This window comes from Tursiops truncatus, chromosome 3 (assembly GCF_011762595.2).
Source record: "Tursiops truncatus isolate mTurTru1 chromosome 3, mTurTru1.mat.Y, whole genome shotgun sequence".
Taxonomy (NCBI): Eukaryota; Metazoa; Chordata; class Mammalia; order Artiodactyla; family Delphinidae; genus Tursiops; species Tursiops truncatus.
In genome coordinates this window covers 170,636,579-170,653,573 of record NC_047036.1, presented here as the reverse complement: position 1 = coordinate 170,653,573, position 16,995 = coordinate 170,636,579, and the positions used below count along the sequence as shown (strand labels likewise).

Here is a 16,995-nt window from a genome sequence, read left to right as displayed (position 1 = left end):
CGGGTGGAAACATGGGCCTCCCACGCGTGTCTGCCTCTGGCCATGCTGGATCTCTGTGCTCTCTGGTGACCCGGCTTCCCCAGAGCTCCACAGGCCCCTCTGCTCAGCCCAGGGGCCACAGCTCCACAGTGCAGTGGCCAGGGGGGCCTGATCCCCTTTCGCCCAAGGCCTCTGTACTCCTGGGTCCCCAGAGAAAACCCAGAGCAAGCAAGAGTATGCAGTAAATATAATCAATCAGAAAACAGAACACAAACTCCATCACTGGATGGTACACAGACAGCACGAAGCTTCGAGGGGCGGGGCAGGGCGACTCGGCCGCTGGCGAGGGCTGCCCCATCTTTTGGCAATAAATAAAGCTTGGGAAACTTGAAACTTTGACCGTTTGGGTTTTGTGTCTCAAACACTGGTGAGTCCTGGTTGCTCTTTGGACGGTGTGGTTACGGGAAGTGCGGCCCGCTCAACATGCGGAGGGCGGGTTCAGGGTGCAGACACCGGGAGGAAGGGGGCCGGGGGGCGTGTACAGGGCTGGGGGCGGCGGCGGCGAGTACGGTTATTGCTCGGAGGGGGCGCGGACTGCCGCGAGCACTCGCCGCGGTGAGGTAAACGGCTTCGGGGGCTTGGAGGCCACGGCCTCGAGCTAACCTCACAGCCCGGGCCCGCGCGCCCTCTCTTCGCGGAGCCTCGGCGCCCCTTGGTCCCTGCGCGTGCGCCTTAGCGCGAACTCCGGCGCGTGCTAACCGGACGCGTGCGAACCGGACGCGTCGCTAGGCTCGATTGGTGTTGGGAGGGGCGCTCTGCGCATGCGTCTCGCGCAGTCGGCTCGCACTGCCCCTCCAGGATGCAAGCCCTACGCATGCGCTTCCCGTTGCGTCGTGCCGTGGACGCGGCGACCCCGGTCACTAGCCCGAGGCCGCTGTCTGGGGCCAAGGGAAGTTGAATGTGGTCCTCGGAACCCCTAAGTTGAGAATCCGCCACACTCCCTTTAGTCGACCCGATGAAGTGCCCGGAGGGGACTGTGTGCGTGCGCACTTTGGGCTGGCGCAGGGTGCCTGGGGCACTGCGTGCGTGCTCGAGGCCCGCGGTCCCAGCGCAGGCGCGCCGGGGCGTCGCACCTCAGGTGTGTCCAGCGCCGAGGCCCCGCCGGTGCCGACTAAGCTGACGAGGTGGGCGCGGGGCGCAGGCTTAGACCGGGCTGTGGTCGGGGGACGTGGGCGCGGCCACGGCCAGCGCAGGGGCCGCGGCGACAGGCTGGGCCAGGCGTGGCGGGAAGAGCCTGTCGTCGAGGCTGGCCGCCAGCTTATCCAGCAGCGCGCCCGGGGGCCCGGCGCACAAGCCGGAGCCAGGGCAGCCGCCGCCGGGCTCCTCCTCGATGACGGGGATGGGAGGCGCGGCCGGGTCGTCGCCCACACGGACGTCGGGTGGGCAGTCGACGCTGTCTCCGCGGCGCAGGGGTGCGCGTGCGGGGCGGGGGGCGCCGGGCTGGGCTGCGGGTGGGGCGGAGGGTGCGGCACGCGCGCCTGGGTCGCTGTGCTGCCGGCCGCGCTGCTGCCACTGCTTGCGCGTGTGGGGGTGCGGGTGTGCGCGCGCGCGGTGGCGCGCTGCGGCGGGAGGGGCGTCGTCGAAGTGCGGGTCGTGGCGCAGGAACTCGTGGAACAGCGCGTCTGTCTTCTCATCGATGCTGTAGTCGCGGCGCGGGGCGCGGCGAGGCCAGGCGCGCGGGCTGCCAGGCCGGGCGGGCGCCTCGGGCGTGGGACCCTCGAAGCTGCAGCCCACGGTGGCTTCGCGGCCCGAGCTCGTGAAGGAGGAGCGTTTCTCGGGCGCGCTGGGGGGCCCGTCGTCGCCCGCGCCGCGGCCCTCGATGCTGGCGTAGCCGCTGTCCATCTGCAGCAGCTTGCGCGGCCCGCCCGCCTCGCCGTCCGCCGTCCGTGGTGTGGGCGGCGGCGAGGGTGGCGGGAAGGCGGTTGCGGCGCCCCCGGAGCCCGAGCTGTCGCCGCTGCGTACCGAGTCGCGGTCGTTGCCGCTGCTGCTGTGGTCTGAGGCGGTGGCCGCGTGCAGCTCGAGCGAGGCGCGCAGACTCCAGATGTCGCGATAGATGGTCTGGGCCTGCTCTGGCTCCGCGTCTCGCTCACCATCTGAGTCTTGCTGCTGCTCAGGCCCCGCGCTGACGCCGCACTCCGGGGGGAACTCGGGGCTCGCTCCTCCTGCGGCGCCCACCTCCTCGGCTGCCTCTAGCCTGCAAACCAGGCCACAGCCGTCAGGAGGCAGCCCAGGCCCCCCGCACCCCCTCCCCGGCCACCCTGCCTCTGGGTCCGGGAGGGTGGGCACGGGTGGGAACGCTCTAGGGTTGGCCAGGCCCTGTGGAAGATGATGTATTTGCATGCTGCCTGTTCACTCTGCACTGGATGCTTTTCGAGTAAACCCGGAGCCGTCCTGGCGCCTGCCGTTCAACCAGGGCCTCTTACAAAATGTGACCAGAGCATCTGCTGCCACTGCAGGAGGTTGGCCCCTCGCCCAGAAAGAGTGAAGGCTGTTCTCGGGAGATGGCCTTCTTTGCCTAAGAGCTTCATGTACCAAGGGGTGGCTGGGGATGGACTGGACCAAGCAGGGTCCAGCTCAGCCCCTACGCCTGGGTGACTCTGAGTGTGTCGCCTCAGCCCCCCGCCATAGACTGACAAGTAGCCAGGAGGAAGATACACACGAAGGAAGTGTTAACTACCCAGACCAGGAAATGCCCAAGAGTCGGGAGCCCTGCTCCCGGGATCCAGTTCCCCATCCCACTGACGTGGGCCCAGAGCTTCAGCAGAGTTGTCCTTGGGCTGGGGGAGGGGGTACCGCTGGCAGAAGTGGTCACAGCAGTTTCTGAGTAGCGGCCTCCAGCCCTCAGGAGCATGGACAGGCAAGAGGGACCCTGGGGCCACAGCGGAGCCCTTCAGGCTCCACCAGGAAGCAGCGATACCCACGCGGACACATACCCACAGCGGCCCTACTTGAGCAGGCATTCTGTCTTGGAGGCCCCGCCCGCCCCTCTACCCTTACCCAGTCTCCCCCTGCTTCCCTCCTCTGGTCCGTGCTGGAGAGGTGGCCCCAGCGAGGCAGCCTCCGGGAAGGACGGTGGAGCCAGAGGAACACGAACACGACCACCTGTCCGAAGGGCGGGGAGAGCGCTCCCTGGGCCACCTATGGGGGACGGGGTGGGGCAGGGGCCCACCCCTAGCACCTCTATCTACTGAAAAATACCTGCCGAGAGTGGGGGGCGGGCTGGCGGGGCTGGCGGGGCTGGCGGGGCTGGCCAGGAAGGGGCGGGGGCTCGGGAAGGCCACGGTGTCGCCAGCGCTGGCGATGTACTGGATGAAGTCCACGTGGGGGGCGTCCCCCTCCTCGTGCTCCATGCTCTCGCTGGCTGCCCGCTGCCGCTGGAAGTGGTGTCGCTTGGGGGAGCCTGTGCAGAGGAAGGTACAGCAGCCTGCCTGGGCCCCTCCCACCGCGGGCCCCACCCCCTGACCCCTGAGCCAACAGAGCCAGCCTGGACCAGGTGAGCATGTACCCAGCCGTGCAGGTGGGGAAACCAAGGTGCCGAGGGCAGAAAGACCAGGACCGAAAGCCCAGCAGCCAGGGCAGGTGGGACTGGAGGTGCCAAGGTGGCAGCATTGGTCCGAGTGGCCCTGGCAGGCAGGTGTGGCCAGAGCACAGCCTTGTCCTGGACACCAGGTAACAGACACAGCCCGGCTAGAGTGCCAAAGAAGGCCGAAGGTGGGGGAGAGTGAGGGACAGGTGAGGGGGGAGAGGTGACGCCCTCTCCTGCCAGCTCCAGCCCTGCCGGCCCAGGGCCAGGACCCTCCCACAAGGGAGGCCTCAGTGGGAAAGCCTCAGGGGTGGGGATGACAGTCACCCAGCAAACAGGTTCTGGGTGCTTCTGTGCCTGCATTTGCCTATAATCAACCTCCCGAATCACAGGCTCTGTCTGGGCTCCCAATGGCACAGTGGGACGAGCCCTCCCCTCCCCTCCCCTCCCCGGCCAGGAGCACTTCAGCCAGAACTGACCCCTCCCCCCACCCCACAGCAGCTGGAGCCGGGCCCCAACAAGGGGACTGGCACTGTCACTGGCCACGCACCTTCCCTGGCCTCCAACACTGCTCATCCCCTCACCCCGCCTTTCCTGGCAGTGGGACCCACCACCTCCGCCACAGGGCAGCAGGCACCCCAGCGCCTGGCCCCGCTGAGCTCCCATGAGCAGGGATGGTTGTAGCTGTTGGTGCCACCTCCCCCCCAAGACACACATGCATGGTCCTTGGGTTGAGGTTTGGAAGCCCTGTATCCAGGGCCCCGTACCAGGGGTCTGCAGGATCGAAGGCCCACCACCTGTAGTTGTAAATAAAGTTTTATTGGCCAAAGCTGTACTCTTTTACACGCCATCTAGGGCTGCTTTCACGCCACCGCAGCAGAAACACTGACCGCAGAACCAGAAACACACCATGCAGTGCCTCGTAGGTGACGCTCTAGCCTGACAACCCCTTGTTTTACCGGGGCTCAGCGTGCAGCCCTGGCTCTTCCTCCTGACCAGCTCTGACCTTGGGCGAGATGCCCGCTGGTAAGCGGGCGATGCCGGCCAGCATGGGGTGGGCGCTGGGGACCCCTCCCAGGGTGCAGAGCCGCCTGCTCCACATTCTCCTGGGGCCGCCCCTGGGCCTCGCTCCCCACCAGGGACCACAGCTCACCTCTCGTGTCCAGACTGGACGCCCGCTGACTGGGCTCCAGCTTCCATTTCTTGACTTTGAAGTAGGGGCTGGCCCCGTCCAGGCTGGCGTGGCGCCTCAGGCGGGTGAAGAACTGCAGGACGGGGCCTGCCCCAGAGGCTGGGCCTGCCTCCCCAGGCCCTGCTGCGGCCCCTGGCCCACCAGGCTTTGCACTCCTGGCCCCTGCATCCAACTGTGAGGGAAGAGGGATGCTCTCAGACCCCCCAGCCTCTCCCTGCTGCACTAGTGCCAGCCCAGCCCAGGCCACCCGGCACTCACACAGAAGGCAGAGGAAGAACAGGGGGCTGGGGGTGAGCTGGGGCCTCCTCCCCCCGAGAGAGAGGCTCCCCAGGGCTCGGCCAGGCGCTGGCCACCTCTGTTCCCCCAGCCCTGGACACAAGGGGTCCCGTCCCCTGGGCTGAGATGGGTCCCTGACCACACCCTCTGCAGCTGTTGGACTGCCCTGTGTGCAGGTGAGCCAGCCGTGCATGTGCCCTGTGTGCCACCTGCCCCTCTTCCCCCCAAGCTCGGGGACCAGGCAGGGGGCCACAGGCTGCCCTGTCCTGGAGTGGGATGGGGGATGCATGCGCGGGGGCCTCACCGAGGTGCCTTCCCCAGAGTCACTGGAAGCCGAGGGGCTGATCTCGAAGTCGGCAGGGCCCACGGCCGAGTTGTAGGGGTCACCTGGCAGGGCGGAGCTGGGGCCCACAGAGCGGCCGGTGAGGGCCTTCCCCGGGGGCTGTGGGACAGAGCCGGGGTGGGGAGGAAGCAGTGACAGGTCAAAGAGCACGGGTGGGGGGGATGCGTGCTGGACCCACCACCCGCTGGACCCGGCCAGGCCCCACTCCCCACCCGGAGGTGAAGGGCGCAGCCAGAAGGTGGGAAAAGTGGTGCCTGCTGGGGGAGGGTGGGCCGCCCCTGAGCTCCGGGCCAGCTGCCACCCCCAACTCACCTGGAAGATGGCAAGGCTGGCCTTGGGGGCGGCCGTGGGGTGGGGTGTGGCAGTCGCACTGGCCTCGCCTGAGTCACACTCGTGGATGGTGACGATCTTGAGGGGCGGCAGGTGCAGGTGGGTGAGGCGGGCGTTCTTCAGGTGGTGGAAGTCCCCCTCGGTCAGGGTGTACCTGCGCCCAGCGCGCCTTCCCGTCACCTTGGGCGAGCTGGGTCCCTCTACCCACACCCCAGCGTCCTCCCCGGCCCCACCGTCACCCTGCCCGCCGAGAGTGGGGGACAGCCAGGCACCGGCGGGGGCCAGCTCTGCCCCGCAAGCCCAGCGCAGCAAGGTGACCTCCCAGGTGAGCCCCGGCACTGGGCCCTCCTTACCGGCGGCCCTTGTCCTGCGCCTTCCGGCTCTGCTCAAACAGGGCCGCCTCGTTGAAGGACACCCGGCGGCCGGTGGAGCTGGTGGACAGGAAGCGCTCGGTCTCGGCGTCCTGGCCCTCGGGCTCCTCCCCCCTGAACTCGGGGTCTGCGAGGAGAGCCAAGAGAGGGTGGGCCCCGGGTGGGCCGCGCCGGGCGCCGGCGGGCGGCTGGGCTGCGGGGCCGGGTCGGGAAGGGAGCGCCGAGGGCCCGACTGACCACCGGGGGCGGGGTGGGGGTGTGGAGGGCACTCACTCATCCGCTCACACACTCACTCACGCAGCACGCGCCTGTGAGCACCTACGCGTGGGCTTAAGGAAACAGAGATGAGTCGGACTCGAGCTGCGCCCAGTCTGGTGGGGGAGACAGACAGACACAGATGGTCAGGCGGCCCGGGGGCGGGGGGGGGGGGGGCGGACAGACGGGCGGCGACAGGCCTGGCAGGGCTCCTCACCTTGGGCAGGGCGGGCGCCATTGTCCAGGTAGCTGGTGGTGGTCTTCTCTGCTTCCTCTGTGGCTCTGGGGAGGGGCAGCAGGAGAGCAAAGTGGGCCAGAGGACCCAGGGCGCTGCCCACGGGGTCCCCCGCAGGGCTCATGGCCACCGGGGCATCCTGAGCTCACGGAGCCCACTCCCTCGGACCCACCCCATTCTCCCAGGCTCCTGCGCAGACACGTGGGCACCGTCACTCAGAAGCAGGCCCAGCGCCCCTGCGGCGTGGGCTCTTAGGCTGACCTGTCCTAGCTCCCCTGCGGGGCAGGTCGTGGGGCTGGGGGCCCGCGCACCTGTGGACGCGCCTGTGGACTTCCCAGCAGCGCCTGCAGAGCAGCAGCGTGCCCGACAGCACCACGAGGGTGCCCCCAACGAAGAGCGCCATCACCACCACCAGCAGCATGTAGTTGTCCAGGACAGGGTCGGGCTCCCCCTGCGGGGCCAGCGTCAAGGGTCAGGGCCTGTGGGCGTGGACTCTGGCGGCCCCGCCCCCCACACCCCCCTCACTCACGGTGGGGCGGCCCGTGGCGTTGTCCCACGTCGTGGTCAGGGCGACCGTGGTGGAGGTGGTGGCGGCCGTGGCCATGGTGGCCGTGGGCTGCATTCTGAGGCTAGGAGGAGGGGCCTGGAGGGGCAGGGCCTGCTCAGCTCCAGCTCCTCTGTCCCTCCTCCCGCTTTCCCGGGAGCTCGAGCAGGGGACCACACAGGGCGGTGACTCACGAAGAGGTGGGGAGGAGCCCCGAGGCAGCCCCCACCCGGGTCAGATCAGACATCCATGTCCCCATCTTTGAAAAGGGGGAGGCGCGTGCGTATCAACAGCTTCCCCAGCCGGTGGGGCCGGCCCGGCAAGGTGGCATGGGGCCGGAGCCCTGCCCAGGAAAGGAGAAGTGCCTCTGCGAGGAATAGGCAAATTGAGGCTGTCAACTCACTCCCGCCAGACCCCAGGGGCCCTGCCTGCACCATCAGGGAGCGGGAGGGGCCGCCTCGGCCCCAGGAGACTGGTTCCAGAATAGCGGGGACTCGGGCCATCCCTGGGGCTGGCCAGCCCGGGAAGGGGGTGGAGGGGCTGAGCGCCGGGACTCCAGGTTACGACTCCTGGATGTACAGGTTCCCCCTCCGCCCAGTACCGGTGGGAGTGAAAAGGCCAAAGGAGGCGCATCTGTTCCCAACCCTCAAGAATCTGGTTCCCATGGCGACTGAGCTAGCAGGCCAAGCTGGGGGGGGGCGGGTTGCCAGGGAGCACTGGGGAGGGGAGGGGGCGCGGGGGAGGGAGGCCTCCTGCAGGGGCGGCTGGAGCCAGCCCCGGGCGGCAAGATGGCTGCTGCCGCCGCCGCCCGCCGGTGCCCGGTCGGCTGCGCGCCCCCGCCGCACCCGTCCCCGCCCTAGCCGGCCGGGCTCCACGTCTGCCTGGAGCCGGGGGCACTGAGGCAGAGAGGGTCTCAGTTCTCGGGAGAGGGACTGCCTGGACCTTGCACCTGACCGCCCTCCCCAACACGCGGCTCTTCCCGGCGGGAAGGACCGGTGGCCGCATTCTGGAATCTCAGGAAACCGAGTCCGGGGCCGGGACGACCAGCAGCCCTGAGTGGGCACGACGCGCGGCCCGTCCCCACACGAAAGGGAAAGCCTGTGTACAGGTTCCAGCGCCCCCAACCCTTTGGGACTTTCACCCTACTCGACAGCGGGGGAAACTGAGGCCCATAGCAGGGGAGGGTCCGGGAAAAGCCAGGTGTCCTCGGCACTTCGGGTCAGAGGCTGGCCGCGGCTCCCCTGCATTCTCGGGGGAGGGGGCGCCTCTATGTAGGTCGGGAAATGAGTTCAGGTTAGGGGGGAGGGGGCAGAGGCACAGGAACGATGACAGGAGACCAGGAAAGACAGCAGGAGGCCGAAGGGGAAGGGAGGTGGACTCCTAGGGAGCAGGTGGGGACGGGAGACCAGGGCGGAGGTTGCCCACGGGCCACCCTAAAGTCCTGCCGGGCCTCGGCTCCCGATCGGGCTCGCCACCGCGCCCACCCCCGCGTCCCCAACCGGCCCGGGGGACCGGGATGGCGAGCGATGAGATGCAGACAGCCGACCTCGGGCACATCTCAACCCCGGGCTAAGCCCGGGGTCGGAAACGCCACGGCCCTCGCCGAATTTCTCAGGGGGAAACTGAGGCTGAGGGAGGGCGTGGGCGAGGGTCCCTCTCCGGGCCGCCGAAGACGGGTGCAGAGCCTGGCAGGTTGGCCCCCACGCCGGCCCTGGCCCCTCCGCTCCCTGCCTCCAGCCTCGCCGCCTCGCGGGAGAGGGCCGGTGGTCTCTAGCCAGGGCGGGCCGTGCGGCCTCGGCCTGTCCCCCGCCCGCCCCGGTGCAGCCCCAGGCCCGCGCGCCTACCTCAGCGCCGGGGCGCGCGGCCCATGGGCGGCGGGCGGGCTGCTGCACGGCGCTCCCGGCGGGCTCCGGCGCCCGGTAGCCGCGGAGCAGGCGGAGAATTTATGAATGGAGAGCTCGGCGCGCGGGGGAGGCAGGCGCGAGAGGAGGGGTCACACACGTGACCGCGCTGGCGGCCAGCCCGCTCCGACCCGCTCGGTGCCGCCCGGTGCTGCCGGGTCCCCGGCCGGCCGCCCCCACCTCGCTCGCCGCCGCTTCTCGCTTGCTCCGCGCCGGCCACCGCCTCCCCGTCCCTTCCGGCGGGGGCGGGGGGCGGAGCCTGTGCTCCTGGGCGCCCCCTCCCCACGCGAAGCCGCCCTCTCCCGAGGCAGCTGAATCTCCGCCCCCGGCCCCTGAGGCACGATTCCCCGACCTTCACTGGATCCCCGGGGACGGGGGACCAAAGGGGTGTTGGTCCCAGGGCGCACGACTCCCCGCGGCCTGGAGTCCGGGGGTGCCCAGACTGCCTAACCATCGCTTCCCCGGTTTGGGAGTCTCCGGGGTGCACAGCCTAGGGGCTCCACGGCACATGTCCCACTTTTCTTCCCCTACATGGGCAGCACTGTCAGGGTTGTCTTGTTGTTAGGATGAGCAGCAAAGATAATGGAACACAACGCATTCTGAGTGCCACCAGGGCTTGCCTGGGGTGGGGTGACAACAGGACTACCCCTGCAGAAACCCCATGCCTGGTCGACCCCAAACTGCTCTTTCTCAGACAGTTGTGCCTCATCTTTCTAGATGCTCAGGCCACCAATCTGCCACCAGCCAGGTCGGGGTCCCATCCCAGCCTGCCAGGCCTTGTGTTCAGCACAGCACAATGGCACCCCTTTCTCCTCCAGTGAAAGAGGAAGGCCCAGTCCAACCCCAGGGCCTTTACACGTGCAGGTGCCAGGCCTGGACAGCTTGTCCCCTCCGGAGCTTCCTTCACCTCTTTCCCAACGACGAAGTCTTCATCTCCTCTTGACTCCCTTTGCTAACAAAGCAACTCCCACCCCACATTCCGGAGCTCTGCTGCGCTTTGCTTCTCTCCGAGGCCCTGCACGTCGTTGCCTGTTACTTGTTCCTCTGCCTTGTGTCCCTCCTCACCCCTGCCCCCACTGCGGTGACCTCCAAAAGCAGTTCATTTACAGCTGGGTCCGAGAGCAGAGCATAGCACAGGGGCAGCACCCTGGAGAGAAGGTGTGTGTCCAGTGGATGAAAGGGTGACACAGCCCAAGGAGGGCAAGGGGCAGTCAAGTGGACAATTACCCGGGAAGGCTGGCTCCAGGCGTGTGGGAACTGCATGGGCAAAGTCCCTGAGGTCCCCAAGTGTGTGGGCTGAAGGTGAATGTGTTGGAGGACCAGGGGGAGGCAGCTTGTGTTCCCAGCAGGGGAATGATGTGGTCCCTCTGGCTGTTTGTGGAGAAGGTGCCCTGGTGAAGCTAGGGGAGGAGCCTGTGGCCATCCAAGTCAGTAAAGGTAGCTGCAGGGGCCGAGCTGGGTGGCTTGTCGATGGGTACACCAGAGAATTCCAGGATAAACCCGGGTTGGGGACCTGAGTAACAGGTGATGCGCCGACCCCTTGGCTACCCTGGAGTGGGGATTAGAGACAAGTCCAATAGATGGGTCTGAGAAGCATATGAAAATAGACCTCTTTTCCAGTAGGATCCAGGGTTCCGGGACGAGCAAGCCGTGCACAGGACGCACCCCTAAGAAATGGGAGCAGAGCTTCCCTCTGCACACACCTGACTAGGGCCAGGATGCCCAGCGCATAAGGACTGATTCCACGAGTACCTCTCACAGCGCTGACCTAGAGAGGGTGCGGGGGCCTGGGCGCCAGGCCCCGGGCCTCCCTGGTGTGGGAGCCTCTTTCGGCCACAGCACCTGCCCAGCCACGAGCCCAGGTGTGACCCACGCCCACCCCCCGCGCCCTGCACCCGTTCGCTCCTCACCCAAGGCCCTTCCGGATGTGGACCCCAGCCCGGTCTAGCCGGACTCCACGTTTTCCCGGAGCCCAAGGTGGGGGCTGGGGCCCAACCCGGGGTGCCGACCTGCCCGCGCGCGGGGGCGGAGCGGTGACGTCAGCGCCGCGAGCGAGACTGCGCGGGCCGAGGTGACGTCCGCGGAGCCCAGGGCCGCCCGCGCACGCGCCCTTGCGTCAGCAGCGCGCGGAGGCGGTGGCCGGGAGGGGCTGCGGGGGGCGCATCTCCGGGCGCGGCGCGCCCTCTGCCGGCGCCCTTAGGGGTGCAGCCAAGAGATTCCTACACCGCTGGACGCTTACGGGAGCTGGACACTCCGCCTGGGATACCGTTCCCGGGACGCCTGCACCTCCTACAATCACTGCCTGCCCCATCCGGCCCCCATACTCTTTTTCATTTTTAAGTATTTGTCACCTCCTAACATACTGTACAATTTATTACGTTGAGTGTCTGTTAAACGCCCCCACCACCCCAAACTAGAGCAGGAATCTTAATATTTCCCTGATGTCTCCCCAGCGCCTGACATCCAATGAGCGCCCCCAAAATCTTGAATTAAGTGTCTCTTTCTCCGCGCGGGCTTCTGGTGCTCCCCGTGCAGAGCCGTGTAACCGACCCCCGCACCTGACCACCGGGCTGGGAGCTCTTGCCGGAAGGAAACTACAACCCCCAGCATGCCGCGCGTCCAGGCGGTTCGCCGTCTACAACATCGCGCACAGCGCGCCGGTAGTCGTAGTTCGCGCCTGCGCCCTCGTCGGGATTCTTCTCCCAGAAGTCCTCGAGCGTCGTCTTCCTCGACCTCCAGGCCGCTGGCGTCCAGCCGGAGTCCGCCCGCCCCTGCTCTGCTGTCCGCCGTCCGCCCTCCATCATGCTGCCCGCTGCGCTCCTCCGCCGCCCAGGCCTGGGCCGCCTCGTGCGCCAGGCCCGCGCCTACGCCGAGGCCGCCGCCGCCCCGGCCCCCGCCGCGGGCCCGGGACAGATGTCTTTCACCTTCGCCTCACCCACGCAGGTTCGGACGTCCGCCGGGCTCGAGACCCCATTCTGGACCCCGCGCCCCTACCCCGTGTGGCCCAGGATCCGAGCCCACAACCCTCAGGTCGGCGACCCCCATTCCCGACCCGCGCCCCTCCCCCGTGTGGTCCGGGATCTGACCGCCCAACTTTCAGGTCGCTCCTCAGCCTCCCATTTCGATGTGCGCCCTTCCTCACGTGGTTCAGAACCTGAGTCCCTGGGCACCTTTCTTGTACGCTCCTCCCCAGGTGGCTCGCTGGTTCTGCCTTGACCGCGCCTCCTTACCCGAGGGCTAGGGTGCCTGGATTCCATTGTCAAGTAGACGAAGGCGCTGCAGTCCTGCACGAGGACCCCACCGAAGCATCGGCTGCCTCCGTGTCCCCCGTCAGCTTTCAGTCTTGCCTTGGCTGTTTAATTGCGGCGGAGACTGACTGCTGTTCCCCGAGGGACTAGCCTTAAGCGACCCTTTCTTTATGTATCTTGTCTAGGTGTTTTTCAACGGCGTCAACGTTCGACAGGTGGACGTGCCCACGCAGACCGGAGCGTTTGGCATCTTGGCAGCCCACGTACCCACACTGCAGGTCCTGCGACCAGGGCTGGTTGTGGTCCACGCTGAGGACGGCACCATCTCCAAATACTTTGGTGAGTTGATTGGGAGGGCAGAGGGAAGGGGCTGGGTGGGAGATGCTTGTCTCAACGGGTTAGTTCTCGTTTCAGTTGGCAGTGTCAGGAAGGACACCAAGGATATAGAACTCCCCGGCACTGGGCTGGGTGTTGTTAGGGATGTAAGTGGTCAGCAGTGGGCCAGGCGGGGGCCCATCGGAGGAGAAAGGATCCTCAATTCGGAGGAGGTTTTCCACAGCGTGGCCCCAGCGGTACAACCCAGACTGGAAATCAGCTTCGGCTCACTCCTAACCCTGGCTCAACTCCTGGGCTGCTGGGCAAAAGGAGGGGGCTCTGTCCCCATGTCCAGTCTACAGTAGATGCGCTTGGTGGCCTCTGTTCACTTGTGTGCTGGGGCCTTTGGATCGTGGAGCCACGCTGTGTGGTCACCCTCCTGGCCCTGCAGGGGCTCTGGGGCTGACTGTGTCCCCACACCCGTACATGGACCTCTCACTCCCCCTCCTCCTGCAGTGAGCAGTGGCTCGGTCACGGTGAACGCTGACTCTTCGGTGCAGTTATTGGCTGAGGAAGCCGTCACACTGGACATGTTGGATCTGGGGGTGAGTGTCCCAGGGGAAGCTGGTGCTCCGAGCTGCCACGAAATCCCCAACTGCAGGGAGGGAACAGGTACCGGGCTGGGCTCCTTGCTTCGCCCTCACCTGCCACCCACCCCCTGCAGGTGGCCAAGGCGAACCTGGAGAAGGCGCAGTCGGAGCTGTTGGGGGCCACGGACGAGGCCATGAGGGCCGAGATCCAAATCCGCATCGAGGCCAACGAGGCCTTGGTGAAGGCCCTGGAGTAGGTGGTGCATGCCCCATGCTGGCTCCGGCAGGGAGACTGGGCCAGAGCTGGGCAGGGGATGGCCTGGCGTGAGGACCCAGTTCCTGTGGGTGCAGGTTGTCTGGGAGGCTGGGGGAGTGATCCTGGGGGAGCCATCCTCTCTAGGAAGCCACCAGGGGGCAGCGCAGTGCCGGCGCCTGCCCAGAGCGCCTTTCAGGGCTCTGCCTCTCTGTGGTGAATAAACCAGGGAAACAAGCCAGCTCTGGTAGGCCTGGGGGCTGGCGTCAAGGTCGGGCACTTGCCCTACCCGTGGGGATTACTCTCACCCCGGAAGGCTCTTCCACTTCCTAAGATCTCCCCAACCTGACGTGCTGGCCACCACTCCTCTGCCGCATCTGCCGCAGAGACCTCTGCTCCCAGCCACCGGCAACGGACAGCCTGCTCCCTGCCCGAACCCTCATTAAACACCTGGAATCCAGTTTGCATACGCTGACTTTATCCTGCTTGGTGGTGGGCTTGGGACCCAGCGCGGCCTCTCCCCCAGTGTCCTGTGTCTGCGCAGCGAGGTGGGGCAGCCAGCCTCAGCCTTCCCAGCTCAGCAGGCTGTAGTCTGAACCGCTTGGGGTGTTGGCGGTGCGGGCTCAGCTCGCAAAACTAGACTGGGTTGTGGGAAGGCTGTTGGCTGTCACGCCGGGAGGGTGGGCACAGGCGAAGGTCACCAGCCAGGGCTGGGGATGGCAGGCAGCAGCGTGGCTGCCACTTCTGGGCTGGGCCTGGGCTGCTGGACAGACATGAGGCTCTGCCAGGTTCCAGACTGTGACGCCTGTCCCGTGGGCTCCCCGGCCCCGCCCCAGCTGCACTGGGAGGGGGTGGGTCCTGCCTGCTCCAACGGAGGCCCTGCCCTGTGCCTGCCTGGCCTGTGGGTGGCCCCAGCTGGCCAGGTGCCCGATCCCTGATGGTGTTGGCACCTCCGTGGCACCCGGGCCCCTGGACTGGCCCCAGATGGGTGGGGTGGCCAGGCGGGGGCGGTCCTGGCACCTTGAAGCTTCAGGGCTGTCCCATTTCTTTCAGCCAGTAACTCACTTTTGCAACCATGGGGGTGACCCAGGCACTGGCCACCTCCTTGTCCCCCTCCCCGGCCCTGGGTCAGAGCAGAGCTGGTGGGGCATTTCATGGGGGTGAGTGTGTGGGAAAGCTTGGGCCTCTCTGTGTGTCACCGGCAGCCAGAAGGTGACGGAGAGGCCACTCCTGGGCTTGTCATTGGCACGGGTGGGCTGTGTGGTCTTGTGTCACGATCTTATGCGAATGACTGTCCCGTAGCTGCCTCAGAGGCTTGATGTCTGGGGAGTCTCCAGGCAAGCTTGCGGCTCTGGGCGGTGTCCGTCTGGGGCTCGCTCCTTCTGTGCAGGTGAGGTCCAAGCAGCCGGCCCCCACTTCCTCAGGAAACCCCAGCTCAGCTAAAGCTGGGACAGCCGTGGGGTCACAGGTGCAGCCCCACTCCTCCCCTCCTTGTCTCCCGGCTTAGAGCCCAGGTCTTCGAGTTCCTGGATTGGCTTCTCATCTGTTCTATAAATAAGAGCAAGGACACAGTTGGGGGCTGGTGGGGGCTTGTGGGAGGAGACCCTGGACCAGTGGTCCCCACACCAGGGAACCTGCCTGCACCATCACCCCCTGAGGCCACAGCCCGGGGCTATGGGACACAGCCACACAGCTAGGACCCCCAGCATGGTGCAGGCCCCCTGGGGGATGTGCACGCCTCAGAGCCCGGCTTGGGGACACCTGCGCCCTGACAGCTTCAGGAACAGCCTGTGCTGGCCAGGCTGCGTCCTGGGGTGGGAGGCACCCAGGGTGGGATGGGTCACAGGGCCAGGAACCAGGGGTCATGACCCCTTCTGAGAGTGCAGGCCTTGGGCCTTGTGGGGGCAGGCGGTGCCCAAGGGTTCATCTCCTTCCCAGGAAGGGGTCCCCTCGTGCTTTGAGTGCGCTCACGGCCTGGGACTGCCCCCCATAGCACAGGGATGCTATGAGTGGGAGAGAACAGGCCTTAGGCTGATCTGGCACGTTTATCAACTGGAACTTGCAAAGCCAGGCAGGGGCCACTGGTCTCCTGTGTGTGTGACCCTCAGGGGCCCCATGCCAGGAGACAGCCCACTTCCCTGCAGGCAGACGAACCAGCCCCAGTGAGATCACAGACCCGTTGGAGGTCTCAGCTGCACCCCACCCAGCGCCACCTGCCCACCTGAGGGTCCCACCTGGCCTGTCCCTCCGTGAGCCCTCCAGCGTTCAGATGCTCCGGCTTCAGAGCGCACGGTCCCCTGTGCTGCCTTCCTGCTCTCTCTGCAGGCAGAGCAGGCCGGGCCCGCAGACCCTCAGCCCGGCCCCATCACCAGGTCTCAGGGCACTCGTGAGAGCCTCCGGTGCTTTGCGCTCACTTGCTTCTCATCTGAGCACTGTTCTGTTTATCTGGCAAACTCCTATCCGTGCCTCAACCCCAGCCTCCTGATCCCTCCCTCAAGCCCAGCCCTGACCCTATGGGGCTGGGAGTGTCTGGGTGTGCCTGTGAGAGGGTGGGGGGCCAGAGGCTGCAGGAGCCCTTGGGTGGGAGCAGGAGGCAGACCTGGAAAGGAGCACAGCCCTGGGAGGGGCCCCCAGGGCAAGGCTGGGGGCGGAGGTGGTCGGGTCAGATAAAGGGAGACACCAGATAAGTGGACAAGTGGCCTGGGGTCCCCCTCCTCTGGACAGAGAGGGAGGGACGACTGAGAGGGCCCTACCCTCAGCCAGGGTCATCCTTAGAAAACCCCTTACACAGGGCGACCTGTAGGGACACACCTGAGGACATGCCAGGCTTCTGCCTGTTAATGGCTGTGTGGTCTCAGTTTACTCACCTGTAAAATGGGTAGGGTGATTACGCCCACCACAAAGGCAGGATACCAGCAGGTGAGCATGCCTGATGGGATGATGGCAATATTGCCAGGCCTAGGTGAGGGCCCCACATCCCCAGGCTCCAGAGTGAGGTCTGCTGTGTTCTCTCACTTCATTCTACTGCCACCCTGCAGAAACTGAGGCTCACAAAGGTCAGTGCCCTACGGGGTCACAAAGCCCAGCGGGCGGTGACTGGATGCACAAGGCAGGCCTGGCGCTGGTGAATCGCTCCATAAATGCCCTCTGAGGTCACCGTTAAGGGATGTAGTTGGCTGGGCCGCCAGGGCAGCTGGCTGGGGCCCCCCCCACTGCAGGCAGGTGACCCCAGCCTGTTTTCCTGGACCGAGGCCGCTGACTCAGGCCCCCCTTACCGCTCCCCCACGCGGGCGCCCCCAGGCGGAAGCACTCGGCCAGAAAGGGGGCGGGGCAGAGAATCCAGCTGTGCACCCCGAAACCCCGTAGCACGGGCCGGAGTGCGGGTGCGCCCGAGTCGTCAACGCGGCCGACCGTGACCCCAGGTTCGTAGCATTCAAGGAGCGCCACCCCCTCCCCGTTTAAAATGCGAGATTTAGGGGGCGGGTGGCCCAGGCCCGACGGCGCCCCAGGGCCCTGGCCGGCAGGCAGGGGCGGGGGCCGGCCTGCGTCACCGCCTGCCCGGCCCCCCGCCCCCTGGCCG

At 66.9% G+C, this 16,995-nt stretch overlaps 2 protein-coding genes across 11 annotated transcripts; one reads left to right on the top strand and one right to left on the bottom strand.

Annotated features, from left to right (window-relative positions):
* Positions 1 to 209: 209 nt before the first annotated feature.
* Positions 210 to 11,302, bottom strand: CBARP (CACN subunit beta associated regulatory protein). Of its 9 annotated transcripts, none has more exons than XM_073803564.1 (10): positions 8,953 to 11,302; positions 7,094 to 7,207; positions 6,876 to 7,015; positions 6,547 to 6,611; positions 6,057 to 6,201; positions 5,686 to 5,857; positions 5,335 to 5,472; positions 4,716 to 4,926; positions 3,238 to 3,439; positions 210 to 2,233 (listed from the first exon to the last, which is right to left on the bottom strand). In XM_073803564.1, exons 2-10 carry the CDS (start codon positions 7,184 to 7,186, stop codon positions 1,183 to 1,185), a joined length of 2,217 nt encoding a protein of 738 aa, XP_073659665.1. In that variant the 5' UTR covers positions 7,187 to 7,207; positions 8,953 to 11,302; the 3' UTR covers positions 210 to 1,182. The 9 variants fall into 9 exon arrangements, with proteins under 9 accessions (XP_073659665.1, XP_073659668.1, XP_073659666.1 ...); XM_073803567.1 differs by having other exon boundaries at positions 5,335 to 5,431; positions 5,686 to 5,781; XM_073803565.1 differs by having other exon boundaries at positions 10,920 to 11,302.
* Positions 11,303 to 11,811: 509 nt separating this feature from the next.
* ATP5F1D (ATP synthase F1 subunit delta) lies at positions 11,812 to 13,875 on the top strand. Of its 2 annotated transcripts, none has more exons than XM_033854949.2 (4): positions 11,812 to 11,952; positions 12,443 to 12,596; positions 13,089 to 13,177; positions 13,297 to 13,875. In XM_033854949.2, the coding sequence occupies exons 1-4, from the start codon at positions 11,812 to 11,814 to the stop codon at positions 13,417 to 13,419; spliced, it is 507 nt and encodes a 168-aa protein (XP_033710840.1). In that variant the 3' UTR covers positions 13,420 to 13,875. The 2 variants fall into 2 exon arrangements, with proteins under 2 accessions (XP_033710840.1, XP_073659682.1); XM_073803581.1 differs by having other exon boundaries at positions 11,812 to 12,039.
* Positions 13,876 to 16,995: the final 3,120 nt, after the last annotated feature.